The sequence below is a fragment of the Acanthopagrus latus genome, chromosome 6 (assembly GCF_904848185.1).
Source record: "Acanthopagrus latus isolate v.2019 chromosome 6, fAcaLat1.1, whole genome shotgun sequence".
Lineage (NCBI taxonomy): Eukaryota > Metazoa > Chordata > Actinopteri > Spariformes > Sparidae > Acanthopagrus > Acanthopagrus latus.
Window position 1 is genome coordinate 22,015,120 of NC_051044.1, and position 27,877 is coordinate 22,042,996.

The window sequence follows — 27,877 nt, forward strand, 5'->3', positions numbered from 1 at the left end:
GTCAATGCACACCATTCTTACCAGCAGGATTCTTTGTGGCACACACACACACACACACACACACACACGCACACACACACACACACCATTCACCTTGTGTTGCATCTAATGGAGTGGGATATGAACAGCACTCCTTCCTCCCGTGTGGATCCTCATTAGCTTGAGTGCACAGGTGTGTTTATGTGGCTGTGTAAGTGATGTGAATGACCCGATCCAAATCGCCTTTCACCTCCTTTTCTTCCTCTTTCTTGCCACCCTCTGTAGATGTAGTCTTATTTCTTGTTCAGTGGTTTGTCTTCATTCTTTTTTGTGCTTCTATTTCTTAGGGCCCATCACAGTGACAATAGCTCTGAAGCAACAAAGCAGGCTATCTAATTTATTTCAATTAGACCTTTGCACTGGTGCAGCAGGAGCTCTTGGTCGAGAGTGCTGCTGTAGAAATCCGCAGGTTAGTGCAGTAAAGAATTTGACTCAACCGTTTATATGGTGCAATATTACTCACGTGCCGGCCAGTCAGATAACTATTATGTGCACATGCGAGGTAGATAAGGGCACTGTGCTGATATGCTGCTCACCACATCAGCATTTAGCTCAAGGTGAAATGTATTGCCATCATGATAACTCTCAATAGAACCTCGACTATGCAGCCTCAGAGGTGTATAAAATGCCATGCATGCAGTGTGTTGGCTTTTGATAAGACTCCAAACCAGACATACTGGTTCACATTTTGCCTAATAACAGCCTTACCAATGCAACCTGTTGACCCTTTTCCCTGCCAGAAAGCACAGGTGTAACAATGACATCAAAGATGGCTTCCACTAAAGTGTCCCAAGTCAAACTAATAAGCCACCTAAATGGAGTGCAGCCATTAATCATCTCATTAAACCTGTGTATTTCCAGGTATGACACTGCAGTTTTAAAGCTCTTACACACTGACATGTCCCACATCCACCCATCCCATTCTGCCAGTTAGGCCAGTTACCATGGTTACTGGAGTTTTGATAAGGATTGCATTCACTCGTAATTCATCACCACTTAAGAGTCCTCTCAAAAGACTGTCACCATTGATGATGTAATAGCCTCAGAGATAGGCAGATTGGCTGACCCTATGACAGCAGCAAGGCTGGAGGGGTCAGCCTCAGGTTAATGATGTCTGCCACGCTGTCCCTATGCAGTGACCTCATGTCAGCTGCCCACCACTGACCTTAACCTAGTTGGTGATCCGCAGGACCTCAAATTTGACCTCAATGACTGCTTGGTATCATTATTCAGTGAGGGAGCTGGTGCTGGGCAACATAAGTAAACATAACAAGCACACAGAGACACAGACGGGACTGAAGTAGACCACAGAACTGAAATAACAAGCGAACATGTGGGGTATAAACATGCATATTTTAACATTAATGAATAGCCTGGATTTAGTCTCATGCCAAACAGTGAAACATCATTAACTGAACTTGCTAAAAATAATCCCTGGGTCAAAACTGACCCAATTCTGGGTTAAGTTTACTTTGGTCCTGTTTTCCTGTTTGGTTAGTTACCCAAAGTTATGTTACAATCTAGTATAGATAGTATTAAACATAGAAGCCACTATTTGTTACTTATTGTTAATGATATATGTGTTCCTCACGGTTTTGAATGTGATACACACATAGTACTTTACATCTAACAGTTAAACAGTTTTGCGTGAAAAACACTCATGAGAACAACATATTGTAGTTACAAATAATGTAGATAGCATATTTTAATCTGGAGATTTACACACAGAAACAATGTAGTGGCTGGAATGAAATATACATATTTTAATGTGTATTTTGCATAACAGTTGGACTTGATTATTTTCAGATTCTGTCTGATGGAAGCAACCTGGAAAAGGAATTTAAATCAAGGATCCATTTAGTGAAATGTGTTGTTTCATGTAAAGTATAATTTTTAACAAAAAGCACCTGGTTGAATACCAGTTAAGTATCATTTGATGAGAAACATTGAAAATCCTCCTTGTATCATTGTGGCATTGTTCTAGACAGCTAACAGATGGCAGGCTTCCATCTAAGTTAAGGACAAACTTACAGCCCATTTGGGAGCCATTTCCTTGTCCACATTACTTTAGCTGATCCAGGTATATGAACTTGCAGCCTCCTACTCCACAGCTCTCTTTCATTCAAACTGCTGGTGTTTGACACTCAACCCCACCCAGAGTTTACTCGCCACACCAGCCTACCTCCACAGCATGTGACTGTGGGAAAGGCTGTGTGATGTCGGGGTGGAAGGTGAATACGTTTAGGTTGACCCTGCCACAGAGTAGTGGAGAGGGTGAGTCTGTGGGGGGAGGGTGGCCTGGACAGCTGTTAGCCACACAGCCATGATGGATGGCCAGGCGCTCTGTCAGGTCCCTGTGTGGAGTTCATATTAGTGCTGGGTCATAATTTCTAGCCTCTGGCCATCATTAGGATGATATGTTGATGGGCACAGTGAGATGGTGGCTGTTTTTCTATAAACACTAATGTTTGGGAATATTAGAATTGGCTCTGTGTGTCGACAAAGCAGACACAGACACACACACACCAGTCATCACTTCAGTCCTGTTACCTGGCTATATTTGTCGACTGTGTGTGAATGTGTTTTCATGTGTTGGTGTGTGTGTGTCTCTGTTTTGTCCCTGAGCTTTATTAGTGAACCCCTGACCTTCTCCCCCGTTTGGAAGTGGATCAATATGAACCATTTCCACAGGGAGGGAGAGAGAGAGAGAGAGATGCCAAGTTAGGGGAGACGGAGATGAATTCAAAATACAGGTGAGATTAAGAGTGCAGTGAGACAGGAGGGAAAACAAGAGGTGAGCATAAGAGAGGATGAAGAGGAAGTAAATAAGCGACGTGAGAGTTGGATGAGAGAAAGAAAGAGGTAGAGGACGTGGGCGGGCATAAAAATGAGAACATGCGAGGGAGTCAGAGAGAGAGGGAGGAAGAGTTGGATGCCAGAGCAAGAACGGGAATGGATTGGTGGAGCATGAAGTAGGAAAAGGCAGCCGTGTTGTTGACCCTCCATTGACTACTGTATGAATGCGTATGAACGCTAAGTGATGCTACGTTTTGAAAACCAGGAAACCAGAACAGCGAGTTGCAGACTAGATGAAGTATGCAGATATCCTCTTTTACAGATGTCGGTCCACGAAAATGTCCAACAGCATCAGTCACGAGGAGGTTGATGTGGAGCCATGATTTGTGCTGCAGTCACGGCCGGCTGCCTTGAGTTTCTGTGTGCTCATTCAAATGTCTAAACGTCTTTGAACATGTTTTGAAATCAGATTTGCTGTGTTATTTTCTTTTTGAGGTTTGACTAAAGCCGTCTGATTCTAATCTGTGGAGATAAAAACAAAAAGTATACGAGTTTCCAGCCTACACATAACCTTAACTGCACGACAGTGATCTAAGTGAGAGTGACACAAGAGTGGTGGTTTTAATGAGAGTAAGAGAAAATGACTTGGAGGCAGAGACAGAGAGAGGGACAAACAGCCAGAGAGAAAGAGGAGCAAGCCTTTTACAGCCGGGTGCACTCAAAGGAGAGCCGATGATTCACGGACGGAGAGAAGAGGAGGGCGGGAGGAAGAGTGATAGCCCCAGAAATCTTTTTGCCGCCACTGCCAGGAACAGCGGGAGAAAAGGGCGTGTGACAGAAAGAGGGGAGAGAGATAGAGGGAGGAGAGGAGAGGGTGATTGAACGCTGGCTGCCGCACAAATAATATCGTGTCCGTCACCTGGCCACCGCACTCTCCTCTTCAGCAGCATGCCTCTCTGTCATGTCAACTCTGGTGTGTGTGTGCACGGGCGTGCGCATGCATGTGTGTGTGCGTGCGTGTGAGTGTGTGAGATTTGGCTTCTCTGACAGAGTGTGTATACCTACAAAGGTTCTGGGTGCAATGACGACAAAAACTCAAGAACACATCCTTTGGTGTGTGTGTGTGTGTGTTTTATACTCAAGTTAGAGAAAGTCATGGGTCACTTTGCAACAATATGTTTTCTTTTTTCCTAAATTTACCATATTAAATTGTGATTTCCAGCTGTTTTTCCTCCACAGCAAAAAAACCCAAAAACATTTAGCGAGTAAGCAGTCACCTTTGAGCCTATTAGAACACAATTATTTAGTTATAGAAAGTCAAGGAAAAGTCAGAGTATTTAACACCAGAGCAGTGGAGGGAACCATGGCAATATTGGCTTCTGAAATCTCTTGTTTCCTTTTCTGTGAATGTCCTGTGATGACCTATATTGGTTTTGGGTGCTGAAGGCCCTTTCCAATTGATCAGCTTCGCATGTCAGAGAAGCCTGATCTATTTCCAATGCAAATGCATTTTTCTTTTGACACATAAACTGTTAAAAAACACTGTCAGTACTACGTTAGAATACTTAAATGGAATCACAGAGAAATACAAATTAATTTTAAACACAAGAGTCACTTTTTAGACATACCTTTTATGTTCTGTTGTTGGTCCAAAATGCGTTAGAAATAGAAAATTAAACTCATGCTTAGAAAGAAGATGAGGCATCCAGATTCTGCCCAGGCCTTCATACAACCTTGGCCTTATTAATTGTATAAAGACCTGCCACAATTATTACATAAGTTCCCTATTAAAATGATTTGAGCTGACAGCGATCATTTTACATAATAATAATTACATAAACATTCCAGTCACCTGTTTAAAAACAGCTGGATGAAACTAAGACATATTTCATATTTCTATCTACTTCTGTGTTGTTTCCACAGTTTGTGGTTTGACAGTGATGTCTTCGATGACTAATTAATAATTTCTCATTAACTAATGAAAAAAAAATGTTTTTTCAGTTATTTACAGCTAATTATTAACTTAACTTTCACCATGACAGCCCTAATCATACATAAGCTTGATTTAAAGCAACAGTATGTATTTTGACATCCCCCCACAGTTTCTGAGCACAACACCACTGTCTTAAATACCAAGACACCATTTACCCTATTTCCGTACCATCAAAATGATTTTGAAGCTGTTATGCATATAATGTAAAATAGGGATGTAATGTTGCTTTGACTAATTTACTAGAGAAATTGATTTCACTTGACAAGTAACTTGAATTGGGACTTGGAAAAAAAACCATCTTTATTTCTTGACATTCCTTCTCATTGGAAACACCATCGGTATTGTCTCTACGTGAGGTTCACGTCTGAGCAAAGACTATTCAACATGTCAAGCTGCTTTCTCTCGATCGCCAGATGGATGACCAGGCTTTGGCTTTGTCATGAGCCAGTGCATCAATCAATCGGAGTATCAATCATGGCAGAAAAAGAGGCCAATCTCAAACATTCCATTTTTTCTTTATGCTGCATTGGCCAGCTGTCACATCACCATCAGTGTCAAAGGTGAGATTTGATGCAGAACCTGAAATCAATACTGAAGCGATCACTTGTGCATTGTCGTATTGGTTTTTTGGTAACTTGTCATTGCTGTGGTATTTCTACACCTAATGATTTAGTTGCTGCTGTTGGAGCTTGTATGCATTTGGTTGCTGGAGTGCTTCACCCTAGAAACTGATTATGACTGTATAACAGATGCAAATATTATAACCGATAATTTCCCCTATGGCTGATAAGAACAAGCTACAGGAGAGCATTACACCTGACTCCCTGAATCAGTTGAAGTAGAGCACACAGTGTCCAAGATCCCGTATTTGCCCTTGGATTTAGTTTTCTGGCTTTGTTTAATTTCTTTAAACCTGCAACATTTATTTGGCCAGTCAAAAATTGATAACGTAATATCAAGTTGTCTCTCTGCAGATTTTCATTACATCTTTCCAGAAAAGACAAAGTGGAATTGGCTGGCTCGTAACCTTATTAAATCCGTCATTATGAGCATCATCTAATAAAAGTAACTCACTTGCGGTCTTTGTAAAACACAGCCCTATTTCTGCGGACCTAATCTAAAAGGATGTGCCGGTAAATGCGTTTAAGTAATTAGACCTGATTAATTGAGCCAGAGTTGATGAGCAGAGTTAATTGACAGTCTAAATGAGTTGAGCTAAGAGACACCGATTGAGGCGGGTTGCCTTAAACGTTATTGGTATTTGCGGGTCACGTTTCAGTTAATATTTGGTGATTTGATTTGAAATTAGGAATTTGTTCATTTGTGTACAGGATCTGACTTATGATTGCATCACAGGGGTGTGTGCGCGAGGGAGGGCTTGTGTGGGAGCTGACAATGACACACCCACTCCGTGCTCAAGTGTGGCTCTCATCCCATTATTAAAGGACAATAGGAAACCTTTTGGAAAAGACCCCATGCAGACTGTGCGTGAGCTGCTTAATTCTCTGTCTCTCAGTTTTTTTTCTGACCTTTCTCTCTCTCTCTCTCTGAGGAGTGTTTAGCTCAACAAATCCCCATCTCTAGCACTACTCTAATGATACTAATTGTCAGTGTAATTATGTATTGATCTGTACTGTGTGTGGGTGGTGTGTTGCATACATCATTATCAGGAGTAATCAGAAAATGTAGGGCAGGGGTTGTGCCTGTATTACGCATACTAATAGTCTCTCTGTGTTTGTTTATTTGCTTTAAGTTTTTTTTTAATGGCCTGCGTCCCATGTAGATGAGCGGAATGAACACAGTCAGCAGCACAGGTCTACTTTTTATAATGGCCATCATGATTTTTTCAGGTTTATTTTAGTTTTCTTTCTGTGTGTGTATGTGTTAGAGGCAAATACCTGCTCTTTTACAATAACACCATGGTTTTTCATCTAAATATACATTTAGATACTTCCCAGTACAACAGGTCGAGCAATTGTGATCAATTTTATGAAACTTACTGCCGATGAAGAAAGTCGATAATGTTATTGGTTGAGAGAAAACGGTAAGGAGAAGCAAGCCAAGGTTGATTTTTGAGTCTCAATATCAGGTCATCAAATACATACATCCACTGCCAATGAACATGTTGTTTTCAGTCACAGGTAGCATTTGAATGTTTTATAACATCTTTTGAAAGCCTTAAATTTGCTGAACCGCTCTCCCACCACTGGTCACCGAGCAGCTCCATCAGAGCAGTCGGAGGTTAAGTACTTTGCTTAAGGGCACCTGTGGTGGTTGACGATGGAGGGAGGAAGTGTGTTACTCATTCATTTTCCACACCCACATTTCCCCAGCTGGTGTTGGGATTTGAATTGTTGAGCTTTTGATCACAAGCGCTCTTCTTGTTGTTCATTTTCAAGAAGACTGTATGCTGCTTTGAATACATTTTGGGTGTGTTTTCTCCCTTTACATACAGTGTATATTATTTCTCCTCTCCTTCTCTCCCATTCAGTTGGGTTGTGGTCTGAACATGTGGTGACAGCCTTTGGAAGCAGCTCTCTGAATAGGTGCCAACTCCTTGAGGTTTCACTGTCTGCCTGGAGTGCACTCAACATAGAAATTACTACCCTGCAACCCATGAATACAGAATTGGTGCAGTCATCTCTTTTCCTAAATTATTGATCAGTGAGGATCCAGTAGCATATTCTAGAAAACAGCAATAGCATATACAATTCAAAGATCATAATTAGTTTGCAGAAAAATACATTTCTTCCTCAGACAGATTGTTTTTCTTACACACTACTTGGCTTGAGATTTAAATCATCAGCCTGTGTAAACACTTGAGGAAGGATAAACAAAACCTTCTCCCTCAAGATCTTGTTAATGCCTCGTGCATTTTGTCTCAACGTCTTGGACATCACACAATGCGTCAGATGCGTTCTGTCTCTATGGAGCCAATGGTGTCACAGCCGACGTCAGTGAAGAACATAATAGGACATTTACGCCTCGTTGTCAAAACATAGAGGTTGTTTTACAGATGTGCGAGTGTATTTGTGTGGTTTACATTATGAAATGCATGTCATGTACAGTGTTCTCTTTATGAGCATCAGGTTGTTTAACGGAAGAAGCACTGACTTTCTTTTTAGATTAGAGTAAAAGGGATGGTTTCGAAGGGTAGTTTGCTGCACAATTTGTATTTAAACTCACTGTGTGTTGAGTTGCTCATCAGTAATGTGAGTCATGACTGAATTACTGTCATGAGGTAAATAATTCTGAAATGGTTTTTGGATTGTTCATGTTGAATGGGTGTAACACAATCTCTGAAAATAGTTCTCACATGAGCAGGTTTATCACAGCAACCAGAGGACCTTCTTCCAATGTGCATGTGTATATACAATATATTTGTACATATGGAAACCACCCGTTCAGTAGTGTAGTTGAAGTGGGCAGCTAGGTAATTGGAAGCTAACCTGTAAATGTAATTTCTGGCTTTTATTCACTTTGGTGAAATCGTTATTACATCCACAAGTTTCCTGATGAGTTCACTGAGGAGGTCAAGGGGTAAAGGGTAAAGGTTGATATAGGTGCTTGACGGAAATGGCCTAAATAACAAAGTATCCTAATGGCTGATGAACCGTTGGCACGTTCAAGGCTTCTGAAGCATTAGTGTAGTGGGCTAAGCAATAATAGTTATTTTAAACGTATTCACTGGATAAGGTCGCTAACCTAGATACGTGCTCCAATTGTTTGAGGGAAGAGGATTTTCGGATTTTAAAAGCCTCCCCTCCAGAGAGCGCAATTAAATGGCATATCATGCCAATTCGGCAGAAATTGTCCAACCCTAGCTTCTGGTTTCGCACAAGGTATCATGGGGGCTACGAACAAGGTGATGGTAGTTGTTTACATGTAACTATGGATACCATCAGATGCTAGGATTGCTGTTCTTTATTCTCTTCTTCTTGAATCAACACAAGGGCGTATCCATGTATGCGTGTGAAAACACACACACACATACACAAACTGCAGCATCTCTTGTGTTTATTTTTCTTCACTCCAGCAATGTCTCCACGAGTTCAAGGCTCCTGCTGAGATTTCTGGGTAATTTATGAGCTGCTCTTTCCCAGAATCCCTCACTCCGCTTGGAGCCAGCCACATGCACAGACAGGAACACACGAAAAGCACCTGCAACTACCAGCATACTTTTTCGCACGGCGTGTCTGCGTGCACATCGTAAAAACCTTTATCATCTTATATGAAAACAAGGTGGAGGGTTGCAGAGGAACTGCTCCTGTGGCTGTGGTTTCTCCACCACTCTTTCACTTCTCTTACTTTGTGCACATGTCCTCCAAAGCAGATGTTTTTGTGCCTGTCCATTTGATGAAGAGACGGCTGATGACCAGAGTCAGCATTAACACCGGTCTCTTCTGTCCCTCTCCCTTTTGTCCTCTCCAGCTCTCTGTGATCCAAAAACTTAATTTTTGTATAGTTTCCTCTCCACAGACAAGTTTTATGGAGAAACACAGCGCCATTCTATGCACCGTGCTGCCCAATTAATTCACATTACTAAATGAATGAGAGTTTTTGTGTTTGCTGCGCACTATAACTCACAGCAGTGCAATAAATCAACAACACTGTGTATATTGCTGTACATAAGCCCATATTGTTCTCTGCTGTTTCCACATTTTTCTCTGAATGGAGGTTACTATCGAGGAATTCCACTTGAGGTCGGCGTTATGTGTGCCCAGTGACATTTTCTTGACGTAATATGTTAAAGAAATAGCAATCACGGTGGAATGATAATTCAGCTATTTACTTTCGCTAGACATCTGTAATCGGTCTGTGTTATTGTGGGCTGAGTTGAGCGTACACACATGTTACGTGCCTTGTGAATGGCTATATTTCATCGTGTTGCAGTGTGAAGTGGGTGAAGCAGCTCCACCCAGGGGAAACCACCACAGCTGTGGCGTCAAGCCAGCAACACACATGACCTCTAGCTGATATATATGTATATGTGTGCACGCGCGTCTTTGTCCTCATATATAATACCAGCAGTGTTCTGGTCGTACATTTTTGTATGACCTTGAAAATCAACTGACAGTTCACATGTTTTTTTTCCAAGCAGAAATAAGAGGTTTAATACTCAGCCTGTATATTGACCCTTTTAAAAACTCCCATTAAAGATCAGCTGAAGGGGATTTACATGTGCTCAGTCTGGGTATCTGGCAGAGCCAATTGATTGGTAAGTTAATCATTAATGAAAATAATCAGTAGTTGCAGGCCTCATATACATTGTACAAACATTTAATATTTATTTTAAATAAATACCCACCTCTTTGTGAAATAGTGGTAAATCCATCATTATCTTTATCTACCGTTTTCAGACTTGACTTGCACTTGTACTTCCAAGCCCCATTGAACTGCAAATCCGAAAATACATTCAGCGCCACACGCATTCTGTGAAAATCAAAACAAGAAACTCTCCTCCTCTGCATTTGTTAGGCCCTGCAGCCAAAGTCAGCGGAAGGTTGTTGGCTTAACTCTTTCATCCCCGGCGGACTTCTGCGTCTTTGAAAAACGCTGCAGAACGTTAAAGACGGTCTCCAGCCAATAACCCTGCAGAGACCACAGAGGGGGGATATTATTTCCATACAGAACGTCGGCTCTAATTCACGTGGGAATCTTTTAGTGCCTTAAATTGCGGAACCCACATCAGAATGTAGCCTCCATTAAAATGCTTTCCGACCTCAAGGGAGCCGCCTTTTATTCCATGCTGATCTCTGCTGTTTAAACCTTCTAGACCTGCCGTAGTGCTGTATCACCTTTACCCTTGAGTGCCCCAGAGAGACCTATATAGGCTACACTGTGTGTGCTAGCGTGCACATTGTGTGTGTAGTGGTGTGTGTTAACCCTTATGGACTCAAGGGGCTACTGTATACAGTGTTTTTCGACAGCAAGGCTTCTCCATAGAAGATGGATTAACCCTTTTAACTTGTTTCCCTTTGGCTCTCACGGCCAAACAGCTTTTCTGTGAGTGTGTCTATATGGGTGTGTGTGTGGTGCTGACTGTAGTCCAGATTGATGGATTTCTCTCCCATGACTATATGGTTTAAAATTGTTGCCCCTAGTCATATGTCATATGAAGACGGTGGGAATTGTTTGGTTGCTTGTAGCCAAATCTGTGTGCACACAGAAAATGAACCGGATGCTTTGGTTGAATGTGTGTGTGTGTCCCTTCTGGTTTACAAGTCCTCACATGTGTGTTTGCCGGTGTGTGTTGCTTGTTAGTTGCCTTTGTTGCGAAGAGAGCATTTGCCCCGCGGCCATTAGTGGTCACAAAAGAAAGTTGTTTGAGGTAATGGCTATGTGTGTTCCTGTCTCTCACTTTCTTAAACACACGTGCTTGCCCGCATGCCCAACTGCGTGCACGTGCGCGCACGCACACACACACACACACACACAGAATTTTCAATTAAACTGTCTTTTTTTTTCTTTTGCTGTGTGGCATGATCATGATCAGAGGAGAGGAAGAAATGGAGAACACTCTTAGTTGACTCCAGTTGATTGCCCTGACACCTTACACACACACACACACACACACACACACACACACACACTTGCATGCACTCTCGCTCACACTTTTGCACGCACACTTGCGTGCACACACACACACAAGCAAGCACACACCTCTACAAAATGCAGATCAGAAGAGGTGTTGTGGGGACAAGACCAAGGCAGAGAGCGACTTGTCGAGGAGGGATGGATGGAGAGAGAGATGCAGGGCGATTGGGCGAGAAGGGACAGATAAACAGCGGTGGAAAAGAACAGGGAAGGGATATCGATGTTTGCTCAGTTACTGTAGCGGCTGGATGGAGCCGGAGAAAAAGAGCGAGAAAGTAGAAAAAGGCAGAATAAAGAGTTATTGACATGTGCTGAGCTGCGGGCAATTTAGGCAGATCAGGAGGGAGAGAGAGAGTGAGTGAGAGGGAGGGAGGGAGGTGTTATCTTTTCTCCTGTGTGGATCAATCAGATGATGTAGTGATAAGACTGTGGATTACACCACCATTTACACACTCTCCAAGTATGTGTGTGTCTGTGCTTACTCACACATGCGTCAGGACTCTGGTTGACACACACTGACGGCCATTCAGTTCCACACTTAAGCACACACACACACACACACACACACACACACACACACACACACACACACACACACACACACACACACACACACACACACACACCTATCACTAAAGTAACTGCTAACTGCTGCCAGTGATTGCTGCCCATAGCCGGTAAGCTCAGATGAAAGTCCCGCTCGCTGTTCGGCCTGCTGTTTACATTGCTGGCACCGCAGCTGTGGACCAGGACATGATGGAACAAGCATGATGGGTCTAGCTGGTTATCATGTTAACTTTAGTAAGTCATTGATTTGATTAAGACAGTTATCATTTCAACCCCTAACCCTCTGTCCAGTACATGCACCTTAGCCTTCTATAAACCAACAGAACAGACAGCACTGATTTTCGATTGATTCTGAAACTGTGCTCAAAGATACGAAATGTGATACAAACCGTTCATTGTCTACATCGCTTTAAAACTACTTCATAGGCAAATGCTTGTACTCTGTGAGGGAGTGTTTGTTGTGGCTGGTTAAGGCATCATATGGGTCAATGAGTTGCCTGGGGCGATGGTCCCCTCGTGACACAGGAATGCTCCAGATATTGTCACATGGTCACCAGCATTACCACCGTGACTGAACTCTTCACAATATGTTGAAGTTTTCTGCACGGTGGGACTCAGTTAGGGAGAAAGGAGGGTGTTTTTGTGAATGGCTCGTGTCTGAATAGGCTGCTGAACAAGTTGCGTAATCAAATAAACGCACTGAAGTTAGAGGACACACCTAAAGCCCCGTGTCTGTGCTCCCGCTGTGATGTGGAAACGAGTCACAAGTGGACTTTTTGACAGCTTTGCTGCTTTGAAGGGACACTTTGAGGGACCACTTTGGAAATTGCTATAGCTTGATGTGTTGAGCTTGATCTGGGCCCCCGGACCTTTGTAATGTTTCATTCCTCGCTCTCTCATAGTCCTTCTCTTCAAAAATATGAGCTTCAATACAAAACAGGGAGATTATTTAAATTGTACTGTGTGAAGTCGCGGATTTACTGAATCATAAAAAAAGCTCAAGACAAAAAATATACATGTGCAGTCGTCTTAGTTGCACAATAGACACACCAAACCTCATGTACGACTCAAAATGAATACATTAGAAGACATCCTAAGTCACAGAATTGATTTCTGAACCATTTTTGTTTCTTCTCTCCTTCCTCCAGCCGCTTCAGATAGACGATAACTTCTGCGGCCAGGACTTCAACCAGCCTCTGGGGGGAACCAGCACCATCGAGGGCATCCCTCTCTTCATCGACAAAGATGATGGCATGACCTCGGTGGCGGCATACGACTACCGTGGCAACACCGTGGCTTTTGTTGGCACAAGGAATGGCAAACTGAAGAAGGTAGGAATGATTTTGTATTTCATTTACTGGGCTTTTTTTCATATTAATGGAAGAAATGTCAGTTGTCTTTTTTTGCTTGACCCTGAGCGCTTTAGTTAAAAGGAAATACTTTTAATTTTAGGGACATTAAGATAAAGCGATGCAACTCATTACTGTCATTTTTATCATTTCAAGCTGGTGATTAGCTTCTTATCCAGTATTGTTGGATGTTCCCTTTTTGAACCAAAATCCTGCAGCAAATTTCTTGTGCGTTGTCATAAAGAAAAGCACTTCCCTGGCACTTTGTTTCCCTACACCCAGATTAAAAGCCGAGGACTCAATTTTTCTCTCACTTGTGGCCATTTCCAGCAGGGCATTCAAGTGCCTTCAGAACCTGTTCATTTAACAAGCAATTTAAAGCAAGTCTGTGGCCACTCCCTCATCGATTGTCATGGTGGTCACGTCAGACATAAAATGTTACTGCTGTGTCCCAACGCCTCGCCTCTAATTTTAAGAGCTCGCTTTCAATCAATCCAACAGCTATGACTGCCGAATGGCTTTTCTTTCCTGGTCAGCCGTGGAGTGGAGATTAATTCAGGCGGGTAGATAAGAGGATAGAACTGAGGGATGGAGAGGTGATGGATGGATGGATTTTCTAACTTTCTGTGCTCTGTCTGACATTCAGTTTAACTCTGCTTGGTGAAACTTTTGTTTCAGAGAGCAGTTTAGAAGTGGATGTCCAGATGATTTTGGTTTTGATTTATGATGATTTTCTCAATGTCAGATACAAACTCTGGCTACACTGATTCAGCTGTTGTGTACTTTGGTTGAGAATTGAGAAAGAGATGGACAGTTTGCTTAAACATTTTGGTTGACATGGATATAACTTTTGTTGTGATTGCATGTTGTGTGCAGCCTGGGTGTTATTATGTGTCACGTCTTTGTGTGTGTGTGTGTATCCAGTCTATGGAGGACAGAGCTCTCGGGGTAAATGGTAGCTCATTGGAATTCACCCCGTTTCCCTCCGCACTGCTCAAGACCTGTCATCCATTCAATATTATGAATGTATAATCAGCCTGTGTATTTGTGTGCCTTTAATGCATGTTTGTGTATGCACGCAGTGTCTGTGTGTTTGTCACTCACAGTACGCATAATAATGCGCACACTTGTAATGGCATGGATTTGTGTGTGTGTGCGTGTGTGTGCTTGTGTGTGTATAAGGGAGTGAGAGACAACAGACAATACAGTGTTGACTAAGATTCAGCACTGTGCATTTGCCAAAGTGACAACCATTCACTTAGCTTGGCAGTGGTCCCTTTATTTATTTAGCTATCGTCACGTCTTTTCCTCTGTGCTGGTATGCACTCCGCTTGAGGTGTGTGTGTGTATGGAACATCACCTGGGAAAGCCATGTGACAGTATGTTGTTTTTGTGTGTGTGTGTGTGTGTGTGTGTGTGTGTGTGTGTTTGAGGAACAACAGAGCCAAAAAGACTGCAGTTCTTTTGGCTGCCTTCTGTTTCAGACAGAAAATCCCCCAAAACAACAAAAAATCTGGTCTTGGATGATATTCAATTTGCATAGAAGGAACAATATCTAAAATCCTGACATTGGAGCATTCACACAGCAGACGCACAGGCAGCAGTGCCAGTTTGAGTTCTGCTGTGAAAAAAACACTCAATGAAAAAAGAAATGACAGTAAGAGAGAAAGAGAGAAAACAAAGTAATAGTAATAGAGGGAGATGAAGTAAAACGTGAAAAGAGCAACTGAATTAATGGCGTGTGGAAATGGATCGTTGCTGTCAGATTTGGCACGTGTTCATCCTCTCGTGCTCTGTGTTTTGTGGGTCAGTTTTACTGTTAGGGCCGTGACTAGCCATTATTTTCATTGTCGGTTATTCATGATTAACCGTTTAGTGTATAAATTGTCAAAACATGCTTTATCAGAGCCCAAAATGACAGTCCAAATGACTTTTTTTTGTGTAGCCAACAGTGCAATACCCAAATGCTCTTCATCAAGAAATCAGCACAACCTTACACTGAAAAAGCTACAACCTGCTATTGATCGACACATTTTATGAAAATGGTCGTCTGTTACTTGTCTTGTGATTGATGAATTGATTGATAGTGCATACAGCTCTTTGTGTGTTTGAGTCGCTGGCATGTGTTTTCTACAGGAGGGTGTTCATAGCTTCCAACAGTTTTGTTGGAGTGCATGCAGACCATAATGCCAAGACGGAGCGTGTTCCTATTCTTACACTTTCCTCTGGAGAGCACTAGTGTTGAATGCTGTTTATATAGCCATGCCTGAGGATGTGGAAGGGCGAGACAGCTAGAAACAGGGAGAATACTGATGGGGTGTGCGATGGCATTAGAAGGATTCAGTTGTCAAGTGTGCTTTTATGTCTTCGTTCGGGAGTAAGAGGGGACGGAGTGACAGAATATGAAACAATCCAAAGGGCTGTGCTTCAAAGATAATTGCAAAACTTTTTTGTTATCAAAGCTTTTTCGATAAAAATAAACAGCCAGTTTGTTCCAAAGGGATCTTCTTGACTAGGTTAATGGAAGCTGTTTCTTTTTTAAGTAACATTATTTTACCTGAAGCATCTCTTCATTCTTCATCTGGCTGAACTTAAAGGTCTTTGATATCTTGTGTTATCTACACTTAGTCTATTTTTAGTCCACTCTATTGCCCAAGGTTGTCCTGAGCAACAAGACGGTGGCACAAACAACATGTTTAATGCACTAATGAAGTCCCTCTGTGCTCTGTTGGCCACACACAAACTCTCCCCCCCCCCCCCCCACACACACACACACACACACACACACACACACACACATACACACACAGGGGAAGCTTTTACTAATGAATGTTTGATGGGACAAAGATAGGAGAGGATACAGAGAGTGGAAGAAAGACCGATAGAAAGATGAGGCAGATAGAGGGGAGGCAGAGGAGAGAAGGAAGTGATGAAGAGAGGTGATGTCCACTGGTGTGATTAACTCATTCCAGCGGTCATCTGGACACCGCTGCGGTCAAGGACACTTGCCAGACTGGCCATCCTCTGCACTTAATGTTTAGGATGAAATGCCTCCATTTCCTTTGACTGATTCATTATTTCTGCTTGTCATTGATCACGGTGTGCCTCTGTTCATCTGTCAGCTTGCCAGCTTCACATATACTGCACCATATCTCACCCTCACTCTCTCCGTTTAATGTATTCGGTCTGAAGACACCCTGCATATGCAGCAAGGCAGTGAGCAGATGGACATTGTGTCAAACTCTGGTGGTTTGGAGCAATTCTCTCGGCCACTTCTGCACTTTAAGGCACTGCTGAGCTTTGACAATGAAGGGGCATCCACTGTGACGCACACACACTCACACAATCTCAATAGGTGGCCCAAGGACCGCGGACAAAAGAGAGGATCCTGGTCGATAATCCAATACCTATTATAAGTGCTTGTTTTTGATACTGCACACACATTTACGCACACACAGGCGTGTTAGGATTCCTCAGCTGCGCCCGCCATTGGGGGCCGACTGGGGCCATCTGCTGTGTGTGCAAGGCCAGTGTGCCAGGTGGTAGGTGCCCCCAGCAGCGCCCAGTGTGTGCCCATTGTGGCCCTGCCAGCCTCAGGTGGGGAGGTGCTGCCCAGGGCCCATTCATCTGATCCAGGCATCAATAAGGCAAAACTTCTAACAACTCAGAACTAATGACAATGTGGATTGGCAATTGGTATTTTGTTAAATTATTGTTTTATTTCACCTGTGTGTTCTGTACAATGTGTCTTTGTGTTTTTTGTAATAGAAGTTTATAATTGGCCCAAAAAGTTGACATCATGCAAACATTTGTACCTCACACTGAATGTATTATAAAGCTCTTATGTTGTTGAAGAAAGCGAAAATAAAAAGTAAAAAAAAAAAAACAGCTGGGAAGGTCACTAAATAAGACTAGTTTTCAAGGCTAATTTAACAAAACAAAAGCTAAACCATCGTCCAAATTTAAAAGAAGTTTGCAGATTAGATTTCATCAAAATGGGTAACAGAGTGCCTGTGTAGCATGTGTATCTCGTAACCAGAAGATAATGACCTCTGCGCAAGCCAAAGTGTTTCCATAAACTAATTAGTATTGGTTCTGTTGAGTTGTCCTTGAGAAAGAGCGTGAACCCCTATCAGTTCTGTCATCATAAATGATGAGAGGATGATGACATCAGCCAATCAGCTGCAATCTAAACATCAGTTTTCAGATGTCTTCTGATATGTGAAAGCTGCTACGGACAGTATCACTAGTTAGTGTAATGGACAGTGGCATTGGCATTGAATTTGGTAAGTTTAGTCGCTGGTTTTATTGGATGAAAAGCTGCTGACACATTATTATTATTATTATTATTATTATTATTATTATTATTATTATTATTATTATTATTATTATTACTACTACTATTATTATTACTATTATTATTATTATCATTATTATTATTAAAGATGCTCAAGAGGAAAAAGTGCTGCCCATCCATGTAATGTGCACTGGAGAATTGAGCTTTACCAAAACTGGAATGATCACATGAAGCAAAAAAATACTTCAAATAACAATCGAATCTCCATAAAATAAACTAAGCTGAAAAATATAATGATAAACTTGCTTCAGCTCATTGAAATCTTGATTTCCTGAAAGAAAAATACATTTGTGTTCTACAATGTGTGCATTCAGTGCTGCGCAATCATGCAATCATGTGTAGTATGTAAAAGCCTGCTTCAGATACAGTTGTGTTTTTTTGTTCAATGTTTTGGCAAAAGTTCAGCCTGTTTTTATAGTAAACACGCGGTCACATTACATCATAGAGCTTCATAACAAGTGATGGGTTGTCGTTTCTATGTGTATATTGCTGTGTGAAGTCACTGATGTATCCCACTGGGACTGCCGGTGTCACCATCAAGAGACCGTGTCACGGCCTAATTGACTGATGATTGTTATTCTACTGGTGCATAATGCTGCCCTGTCAAACTTCCCCGTGTGTGTGTGTGTGTGTGTGTGTGTGTGTGTGTGTGTGTGTGCGTGTGCGTGTGTGGGTGTGTGTGTGTGTGTGTGTGTTTGTGAAAGAGGGGGAGCACGTGTGTCTGTGGTTTGCATTTAAATTTCAGTGTCCACCTCCCAGGGTTTACAGTCAGGGCCTCTGCCCAAAACGGAATAAATAAACACTGTGGAACCACACCAGTAACATTTGACCAATAGATGTAGTAGGGGAGGATTGATGGTGTATGTGTGTGTGTGTGTGTGTGTGTGTGTGTGTGTGATCATTTGGCTCGACCAGCTGAGCCACGAGTTGTTTGGCCCAAGCAACGGTACAGAGGCTGGCTTTGTGCAGGCGTTTGGTAGCCCTCGGTCATTAGTTCACACAACTACACACACACGCACATGCACATGCACACGACACACACACACACACACACACACACACACACACACACACACACACACACACACACACACACACACACACACACACACAGACACACACACAGATTCTGAACGGATGAGAAAGAGACGGAAGAAATTGAGATGCGGAGACAGATGAAAGGGATCAGATACGGTAGAAGGGATAGAAGTTCAAACCGAGGCGCTCAAGACAAAAACAGATAATTTACACTTTGCATTTAACACTGGGTTTTTTTCCACTTAATTTAGCTCTTTCCCGGAGCGCCATCAGTCATCCAATCTTATCAGGAATGTTCCCAAATTAACAGCAAAATGTGTCATTTTCTGCAGTGGTTTCTCCTCTCTCCTGACGGCACAGATTTTAAATGGCGTTTTCCAATTACATACAGCCCAGTTAAGCCATAATGTGAGTATGACAAGCCGTGCATATACAGTATATCTTCCTCACCATAAGAACCCTCCCTTAGCATGCATCCTAGCATGAAATCAGCTCAATAAATGAACTAGCTTTCCTGCACTGGATGGAGACGTATGGTGTCTTGCCTGTATTATCCTACCTCAGGCTACCACCGGTGGATTTATGTGGGAAACACTTCATTTTTGTCAGGTTTTGAGAATGAACGCGTCTCTGTATGCGTGTGCACACTCGAGTGCGCTGATATCAATTACCGCTCATCATCGCCAACCCGAGACTTTCTCCCATCTGTCGTCATGTCCTCCTGCGTGGCCACACTCAACCTAACAAAGCACACACAGCATCTCCCTGTGGACACGCTCTCCCACACAGACACACATACTTGTACACAAAGACAGCCTCAGAGGCAGCATTTCACACAGTCAATATAAGATTCAGGCTGTCGGGGACTGCTACTCTGAGAAACAGTCATATAGATCGTTGGATATTATGAAGTTAAACAAGGTCTAAAAGGCATCCATATCTCCCACTCTAACTAAGATAGCCACTGTAAAACCACAGTAATGAATTAGTAAAAGGAATCATCCGTGTTTTTCCACGTCGCCCGGCTGCATCTCATTTTCTCCGTTTCATCTGCTGCTCACATATTCTCTTTCCGCTCTGTCTTTCTGTCTCTGTCTCTGATCAAAGATCCCTCTCCCTGATAATAGTTGAGCGTGTGTGTGCACGCGTCGAGTCGAGATGTAGCGATCGCAATTTTTCTTTAATCATCTTCTCTCATTAAGGAGAAGGACAACGCACACACGTGGAGAGTATAGACATTGTGTAGTGTACATACATGTTAGAAGTTTGCATGTATGAATATGTGCACGACAATGGACATCCACACACACGTTCACGCCCTGGTAAATGGGCTGTATCACTTTACATTGTAAGAGTAGACAGTAATGAGAGGTCTTCTTGAAAGATTTAATGCCACCACGTCCCTCACCACCCCCCACCCCCCCACACACACACAAATCGCACACACACACACAACATACACACGCACACACAGACAGCATACACATATACACACTTGTGAATCCACCCACGCTGTCTCATTAAACCAGTGTCTCCAGCTCAACACCTTTATCCTGCAAGAACCTCATCTGGCATAATGATCCCGAAGTTTATGAAATCTTCACAAATATCTCTTCATAAATTCAATGCCAACCATTACTTACTCATTTCACCACCATGGTGCGAAATGTTCAAAGCTAATCACTCGTAAAGCACAGGATAAGTTACAGTGAGCTCAGATGTTAGCTAATGCCATTGATGAGAACAGTTCAGTCCTTGATAATCTCGGCGCTAATGCACTTCAGCCCGGTCCAACAGCGTGTGACTGCGCTCATTCACTACTTCTGCATCGCGCCCCGCCCCCACATCCTAATTCACTGCTACCAGGGGTTAATGAGGCAAAGTGAGGAGTAGATGAGAGAGAAGGAGAGAAAAGCCGGGAGAAAGGGAGACAGAAGGGGAAAAAAGAAAAGAGCAAGGGAGATGAATAATAAATGCACCATGCTAGAATCCATTTTTAAGGGAAGATTAGAAGAGTCTGGATGCAAGCTGGGATGCTCACATGATCCAAGTGAGGGGACTAGGCTAGCCCTGTTTCTAGGTCATCTCCTTCAGACATCTCAGGGTAGAACATCAAAGAATCCCTGCTTTTTTTCCGCATATATGTGTGGAAAGTTACATACCTTTCACTTTTAAGTGTTTCTGTTAAGTGTTCTATAAGGCCATATAAAGAAATATGCTAATTAAAGGGACTCCCCTCTTATCTGTAGTGCAGGTAACAGCTCGTTTTTTCATCATGGAATAAATACTTGATTCTGAGTTTGTATTATCACCTCATTGATATCTTAAATATTCAAACTGTAAATAAAAATGTGACCATTTCTCATTGATTTTGACATTATTTGTGCATGTAGATTGGGAAGTTGTGAGTAGAGGAGGGGTTTTAGTGTCCTGGCACAGCTCTGTCCATGCCAAATGATACAGCCAGCAACACACCTGGTAGATGGCGTGGTGCCAAAGCTCCACGGGCAGAGTCACTTCTGGCAAGACACACAAGTGCACACACATGCACGCACATATACTGACACCAGAAGGGATGTCATATCTCAAGCTAACAAGCCAAAAATTCACATTCATGCAGGTATATAAAAACCTGGACGCACACTGTGGTGCGTTGGATGGCTGCACCGTGTCCAGAGGGTTCGGCATGAGTGGCGCAGCGGGCACCGATCACCTTTGGCTCGCAGTGGCTGTAGCTCACAAACAGACACACACACACAAACACACATGCTTGCACAGTGTCTCACGTGCTCATTTCCTTGCAATTAAGCCCAGCAGCCCCGCAGTATACGCCTTGGCTTGGAAGAGGCAGTCCTCAGATGGCTGTGCAGCTCTCCACAAGCCCTTAACGACAACACATGGAAGCTGCACAACCCTTCAGCCATCATGTGGCAGGAATGATCAGCTGTTTATAGAGAGATACACGTGCATAGAAGACTGACAAATAAAGGACAAAGACACTTTGGTGGGTCCCTTAAATCTGTGTACATAACAGGATGGTGGAGGCTTCTTCATCTCCATTACACTAAATGACGAGTGTAAATGAGTGTAAATATGTGAGTTACTATCAAATCAACTAATCTACTGTGAAGAATGCAGACAGCATACACACACATGCACACACACTCTCCTATGGGAAGTGACTGTGGCACTCTTATCAGATTACCCATTGCCAAGCTAATAGATTTTTAATAGATTGTTTTTGATTAGTTCCTCTGGTTTAGTGACGTTAAGATGATTAACGTTTGTGTGTACAGAAACTAACACACATTTGTGTTCACCCGGACTGGCATACATTTCCGAACAGTGTTTTATTATAAAAAATGCGATTACTGGAATTCTTTGCGATTTGTTTTCTTGTGTGTGTCGCCACGTGGCTCTCATACGCTCTGGGAGCATTTCAGGGCCACGATGTAGGCTGGGCATAGAGTTCGCTCTCTGTTTGTCTCTCTCATACACTCACTAAAATACCCTTGAGGTACACATACGCATGTGCACACACGCGCACGCACACCCACACACACACACCCACACACACACACACACACACACACACACACACACACACACACACACACAAACAAACACATCCAAATGCAACAGCTCCCCACGTTCATGCTTCTCACACAGCATGGTGGCGTCTCCCACTGTCTAACTAATTACCCCCCTCCTCCCCCACATACCCTGGAGTGAAAAGCCTCAGCCTGAAGCCTCGTCACAATGTTAGCCGGCTTGGTAACTTGCCCCCGGCCTGCCTGTTTTTAGCCTGCTTGCCTCCTGACCACTGCTGGCCATATTGCAGTGACCCCATGGCTAATCCTGTTAGCATAAGAGTCGGTGATAGCCAAGCGGAAAGCCAATCCCCCATGCTGGTCTAATGCCCTCTGGGTAATCTTTAAGCGTAACAGTTGGCTAAAGTGAACTTACTTCGATGTCTCTGGCTCGTTTTTTTTTTTTTTTTTTTTATAGTTGTTGTGTGCAGGGCAGTGAATCCACTTTAATTACAGAGTTAAGATTTCATTAAGAGCTAATTAAGATGATCAACAGTTGTAGCAGCACCGGCTTAGGTTCTTGTTTTGAGTGTTAGCAGAGCTAGCAAAGAAACAGCTAATGGCTCTATTATGGGTGCAGCTGACCTTGTGGCTTTACCATTTCCATCTGCTAAGCCCTTAAAAATGAAGAATTAGGCATTTAAGTGGAGGCTCACTGGGCACAGAGTGTTATTCACTTTCTCGCCGAGGGATTTTTCTTTTTCACCGCCTCTCTCTCCTTCTATTCCCTCACATTCCTCCTTCTCCTCGTCCCATCCAGAGTCCGGCATACAGAGAGCTCATAGTCTCCTCTTCGTGGTAAAATATTCATCCATCCTTTCCTTTGGTTCAAATGTTTCAAACTGATGGAGTCTTTAATTAGTCATGTATGCATCTATCTCTCTTCTTCCTGTCTGTCTCTTGTTCCCCCTTCAGTTCTAGTCTTATTCACACAGCCCCTTTTGTTTTTCTCTCTTTGATTTACTCACACCATTGCTACTCTCTTTCTGCTCTTCTCTTTCCTCCATGGAATTAGTCATTAGCTGACTGACTGAGCTGATTGCATCTATTCCCAAGGCTAGCATTTGTTTGTGCATCTTCTTTCTTTCTTTCCCTCCCACCTCCAGTCTTCTCTTTCTCTCCCTCCCTCCCTCGCCTCCCACCCGCTCTCTCCCAACACAGTCTTTCTCTTTCTCCTCCCATCTTATTTTCACTTCACCTACCTTCTCCCAATGGTGCTTCCTTTCACCATCTTCTCCCATACAAGCATCTTGGCCACAAATGCTGGTTTGGGGTTTCTGAATTAGCACAACAAGGAGCACAGGCACACCCAACAGTCCCCTCCATACCTTCTCCATAACATTAATTGCAGGGTGTCATTCTAAATTGGCTAACACCAATTAAGCCCTCATTAGTATATTTAATTGGTCACTTAGCTTGGCTACTGTTTGAATGCAGTGTCCCTCTGGAAATGGTTTAGTTGGCCTCCGACAGCACATGTGGCCATTTCGGAGACGGTTTCCTCCTCCCTCTGGGTTTTACAATGGCCTGGCCAGTTACAGACACTGCCATGAGCCAAGATGAGGAGGGGGGGGGGCGTGTGGTGGTGGTGGTGGAGGAGGAGCAGCAGCAAATGGCAGGAGCAGAGATAGTCTCCTCTGCCACCTCTCTCTTCAGCCATCCACACACCCCTCTCCTTCTCCGCTACCCTGTCCATGTGTTGCCGGTGGATTAAGCTAATTAAAGCACTGCAAACAGTGTCCCCAGAGAGAGGCTGCACACACACATACATTTTGACATGCACACACTCATTAATGAATGCAAGTACACAGGAGCACACAATATGAATAACAGGCAGGAAACATGAGAATGTATGGATACATACAAAGACGTGCACCACGGAGCAGATGTGCACGGTCACTAAGGAAACCATACATTACAGTGTTGGTCATTGTACGCTTCTGTCAAAGAATGTTTATACTTTATGGACCACTTTGTTGCAACAAGCTTTGTTGTAACAAGCTAAAAATCCCCTTCAGTGGATATCAATGGATTTCTGCGGAGATTGAATTATTTGTCATTAGCAAAGGCCTGAGTTTAAGTCGATTGTAACCCCACCCGTCCACCCATCATATCCCACTAACTCTGCATCTCCTGTCCTTGTACGCTATAAGCTTCAGCCTGAAGGCTCTTGGCTATGTGTTATCATCTATAAGAGCGGTGTGCCGTCTATTTATGGGTCACTGGCAGGGAACCAGTGGCCCAGAAATAGCACCAGACCCTTTAGCTTCGACCTTGGTTTGTGTGTGTTTATGGGCGTGTGTGCTCGTGATTGATAGATTTTAAGACTTGATTGCCAACCGATGTGGGCGCTTTCATGCCTTTGGGTGTGTTTTTCTTGAACAAGTCCTCACGAGTACTGCGTGTGACTACAATCTGAGCCGTAGATGAGATACACCAAAAAACAGATGAAAGAACTACTCATCCGGTCTTAGAGAAAGACAGGAAGAGAGGGAACGCTGTGTCACTTGGTAGGAATTCCTTCCGGATGTTTCTGCTTTCAGGATATTGGCTGCGTCTCTGGAAAACTGCTTCCAGGGAAACCTATTAGATTACTGATAACCTTGGAATGGATAGGGCCAGCGCAGAGGGTGTGTATAAGAGAGGGGAGGGTTGGAAAGTGATGGGTGTATGGGTTTGTGTTCTGCCTCTCACTCATTGGGTCCTCCTGCAGTTCAATCAATGGCGAGTCTGACGTTAATACGACTATACGCTTGGCTTTCGTCATTACCCCTGACCAGTATTTGTCTTCCCCATACTGGGGTGAGGGTATATGGCTTTCGACTGCACCGATGCCCCTGTGAGAGACCCGTTTTATTATTGTGCAGCGGATATCAGAGGGTTTTTAAGCACACAACAATAAACACGGTCACACTCGAGCACGCACAAGCACACACCCAATAATAAGGCTCCAATAACATAGGGGTCTTTACTCCAAGTTGTCTCCAAATCCCCCAGTGGCGGGCCTGCTCCTCGGTTGCCATGGCAACAGTAGTCAGGGCAGCCACGGCTGGCGATAGTGAGGAAGAGGAGGGATGTGAAAGAGAGAGAGAGAGTGTGTGTGTGTATGGATGTATGCATGTGTGTGTGTCACAGAGAGCATTGATGTTTGCGGTGCAGTCAGGGGATTTGAACACAGTCACAACATTGAATCTGGGTTGCTGCAACGTTGCTGAACGCAACACGAATTGCACACAGCAGTGGCACAGTGCTGGGAATGCAGTTTCAACTGGGGTTGGAAATAAGTGGGCTTGTAGGTCATGTTTACCCCTTTGTGTGTGGGTGTGTGTGTGGGTAAAGTGAGGCAGAGATAGACAGACGTGTGTGAGAGAGAGGGAGAGAGAGATGAAACTGCAGAGGCAGCACACGCGCTCATTAACTCCCTCGGCATGTTCGTTCTGTCTTGGTGTTTGTGCGCTTGCAGATGGGCTCTGTGTTTGCGAGGACATGCTCAGCCATGCACAACACAGTGGCTTGCGAACTGGATTCAGTCTACACTCTCTGTTGCTTTGTTATTACATCTGCTTACAACTACACCATAGAATGTAACTTTAGGGAAAATCCATATACATGATGTAAATGTCTCTGCTTTGCAATGGGTAATGGGTATTCTGTAGCATTTTGAAAGTAAGAATAGTGTGACCAAGGGATGGGAGTCTCATTGCAACACAATCATCATCGATACATCACAATGTCTGTGTAACTGGAGAAGAAGAAATACCCATAAAAATGCAAAAAGCAGGAATTTATATTTCATTGCGTTGTTGTCTTGGGTTAGAGCCTTATTTACACTCACACACGCTGATGGCAACTTGACCATGTCCACATGTGCTATCATGCCAGAAAAAGGCTTCTGTGCCTCACTATAATCTTCTCGAGCTGTGTAAATTAAGTTTACAGTAGTTTAGACCATGAGAGTCGTGAAGTTTGACCCTGATAAGTAAAAAGAACAAACATTAATGTTATAGAGTGCCTGCATGTTTGCATATTTGGCACCAAGAAAAGAGAGAATAAGCGATAAAGCATATTACCATGTCAATATTTTGACCGACCCTGAGGATAACCATATGTAAACTGTGATTTCTTCCCTACATTTTGGCTTCCTTTAACACCATTTGAATGCTGTCCTCACATTTCTTTACTCTGAGTCAATATATAACCGTTGCTTAATGCTGTTCAGTTGACAGACCATTACCATGGCCAGAAAGATGTGGAAAGAATTGCAGAAATGGCATTACACGGGGAATCTTTTCTCTCCTCTCTTCTCCATATATACAGTACGGAATAATGCAGCAGACACCGGATGCACGGCAAACAGGCAGTTAGTGTCACGACTCCGATGGAAAATCCATAGTTTCATTACAGGCCCAGTGGTATGAATGTGGCTGGGAGGCGACCAAAGCTCTATCACGAGCCCTACGGGAGCCAAAATGGCTGCATTTAGTGATGCAGTGGAGTGAAGAGGAGGCGAGAGGGTCAAGGCTGCCGCTGGGGATGGAGTGTGTTAGAGAGAAGCAGCCAGATAAAGTTCATGTGCAGTAACTGCCACAGCTGCAATTGTACCATGCTCACCTTCTGTCGGAGACTTTTGCCACACCGCCGCTGTGTGAGCGTGTCAAGGACCTCGCAACGGGATGTGACAACAGTGCTGTGGGTCACGACATAATGCCATTTATTACACACATCCTTTCCGTGCGAGTTTATATACCATACACGTTGCTTTTTATACGAGCAGTTAAAATAGCATCTGTTTGCTGTACACACACATACATAGTATCTTTCACTTTTCCATCCTTAGAAATCAAGGAGGTCATTGAAGTCACAAAGCCACTCAGAATTATTGGAAAGGGCCCGAGGTGAGTTAATCTTGGGGAAGGTAGCGCTCAGGAGCTCCTGGCCATTGTTTGTGCCTCTAGGTGATTAGAGTTAAGAGGCAGGCTTTAAGGGAAATTAGCTTTCGATTGGGCCTTCTGATAAAGAGGTAGGATTGTAATTGTTAGTGACCTCCAGGACCAGAAAGTAAAGATCAGGTGAGACATATTGTCCACAGTAATGTGAATTGATTTTGAAAATGTTGTTTATTTGCTGAAAGTTTTGTGTCCGCACAGAGAAGAATGCTTGAATCTCCTCTGTTATCTCTTCCAGTGGTATCTGGCAAGCAACAAAACGCTGCATTACAACCATGATATTGTCATCTCTATGGATAGTTATGGAGGCTTGGTTACATCTTAAATGTATACTCTATCACCCATGTTTGTGCATGGTTTATCACATGGCTCACTAACCTCATGGACACCCCTCTCATCATCCATTCCCCCATCCCGCCCCCCCCCCCCCCCCGGGCTCCCTGCTGAATTGACAGCTGTATTTTTGTCACTTGTGCTTCGGCGTGTACCTAACCAGATGATATAATGTCAAACCTTGGAAAAACAAGCTGATTCCTCTGAGGTAGAGGCAAGTGAGGGATTACGGAGGAGAGCTGTAGCAGAGCAGAGGAGAGGCGAGGCAACAC

At 43.4% G+C, this 27,877-nt stretch overlaps 1 protein-coding gene across 5 annotated transcripts in view; it reads left to right on the top strand.

The window, feature by feature from the left end:
- plxna1b (plexin A1b) overlaps window positions 1-27,877 on the top strand; it is a 189,371-nt gene that overhangs the window by 40,231 nt on the left and 121,263 nt on the right. For 4 of the 5 annotated variants that reach the window (XM_037100800.1, XM_037100802.1, XM_037100801.1 and 1 more), the window contains exon 3: window positions 13,141-13,323. In XM_037100800.1, coding sequence (XP_036956695.1) covers window positions 13,141-13,323 — 183 coding nt within the window. Of the gene's footprint in view, window positions 1-10,737; window positions 10,835-13,140; window positions 13,324-27,877 lie in introns of those variants that run through there. The other variant, XM_037100804.1, reaches the window with a different exon arrangement.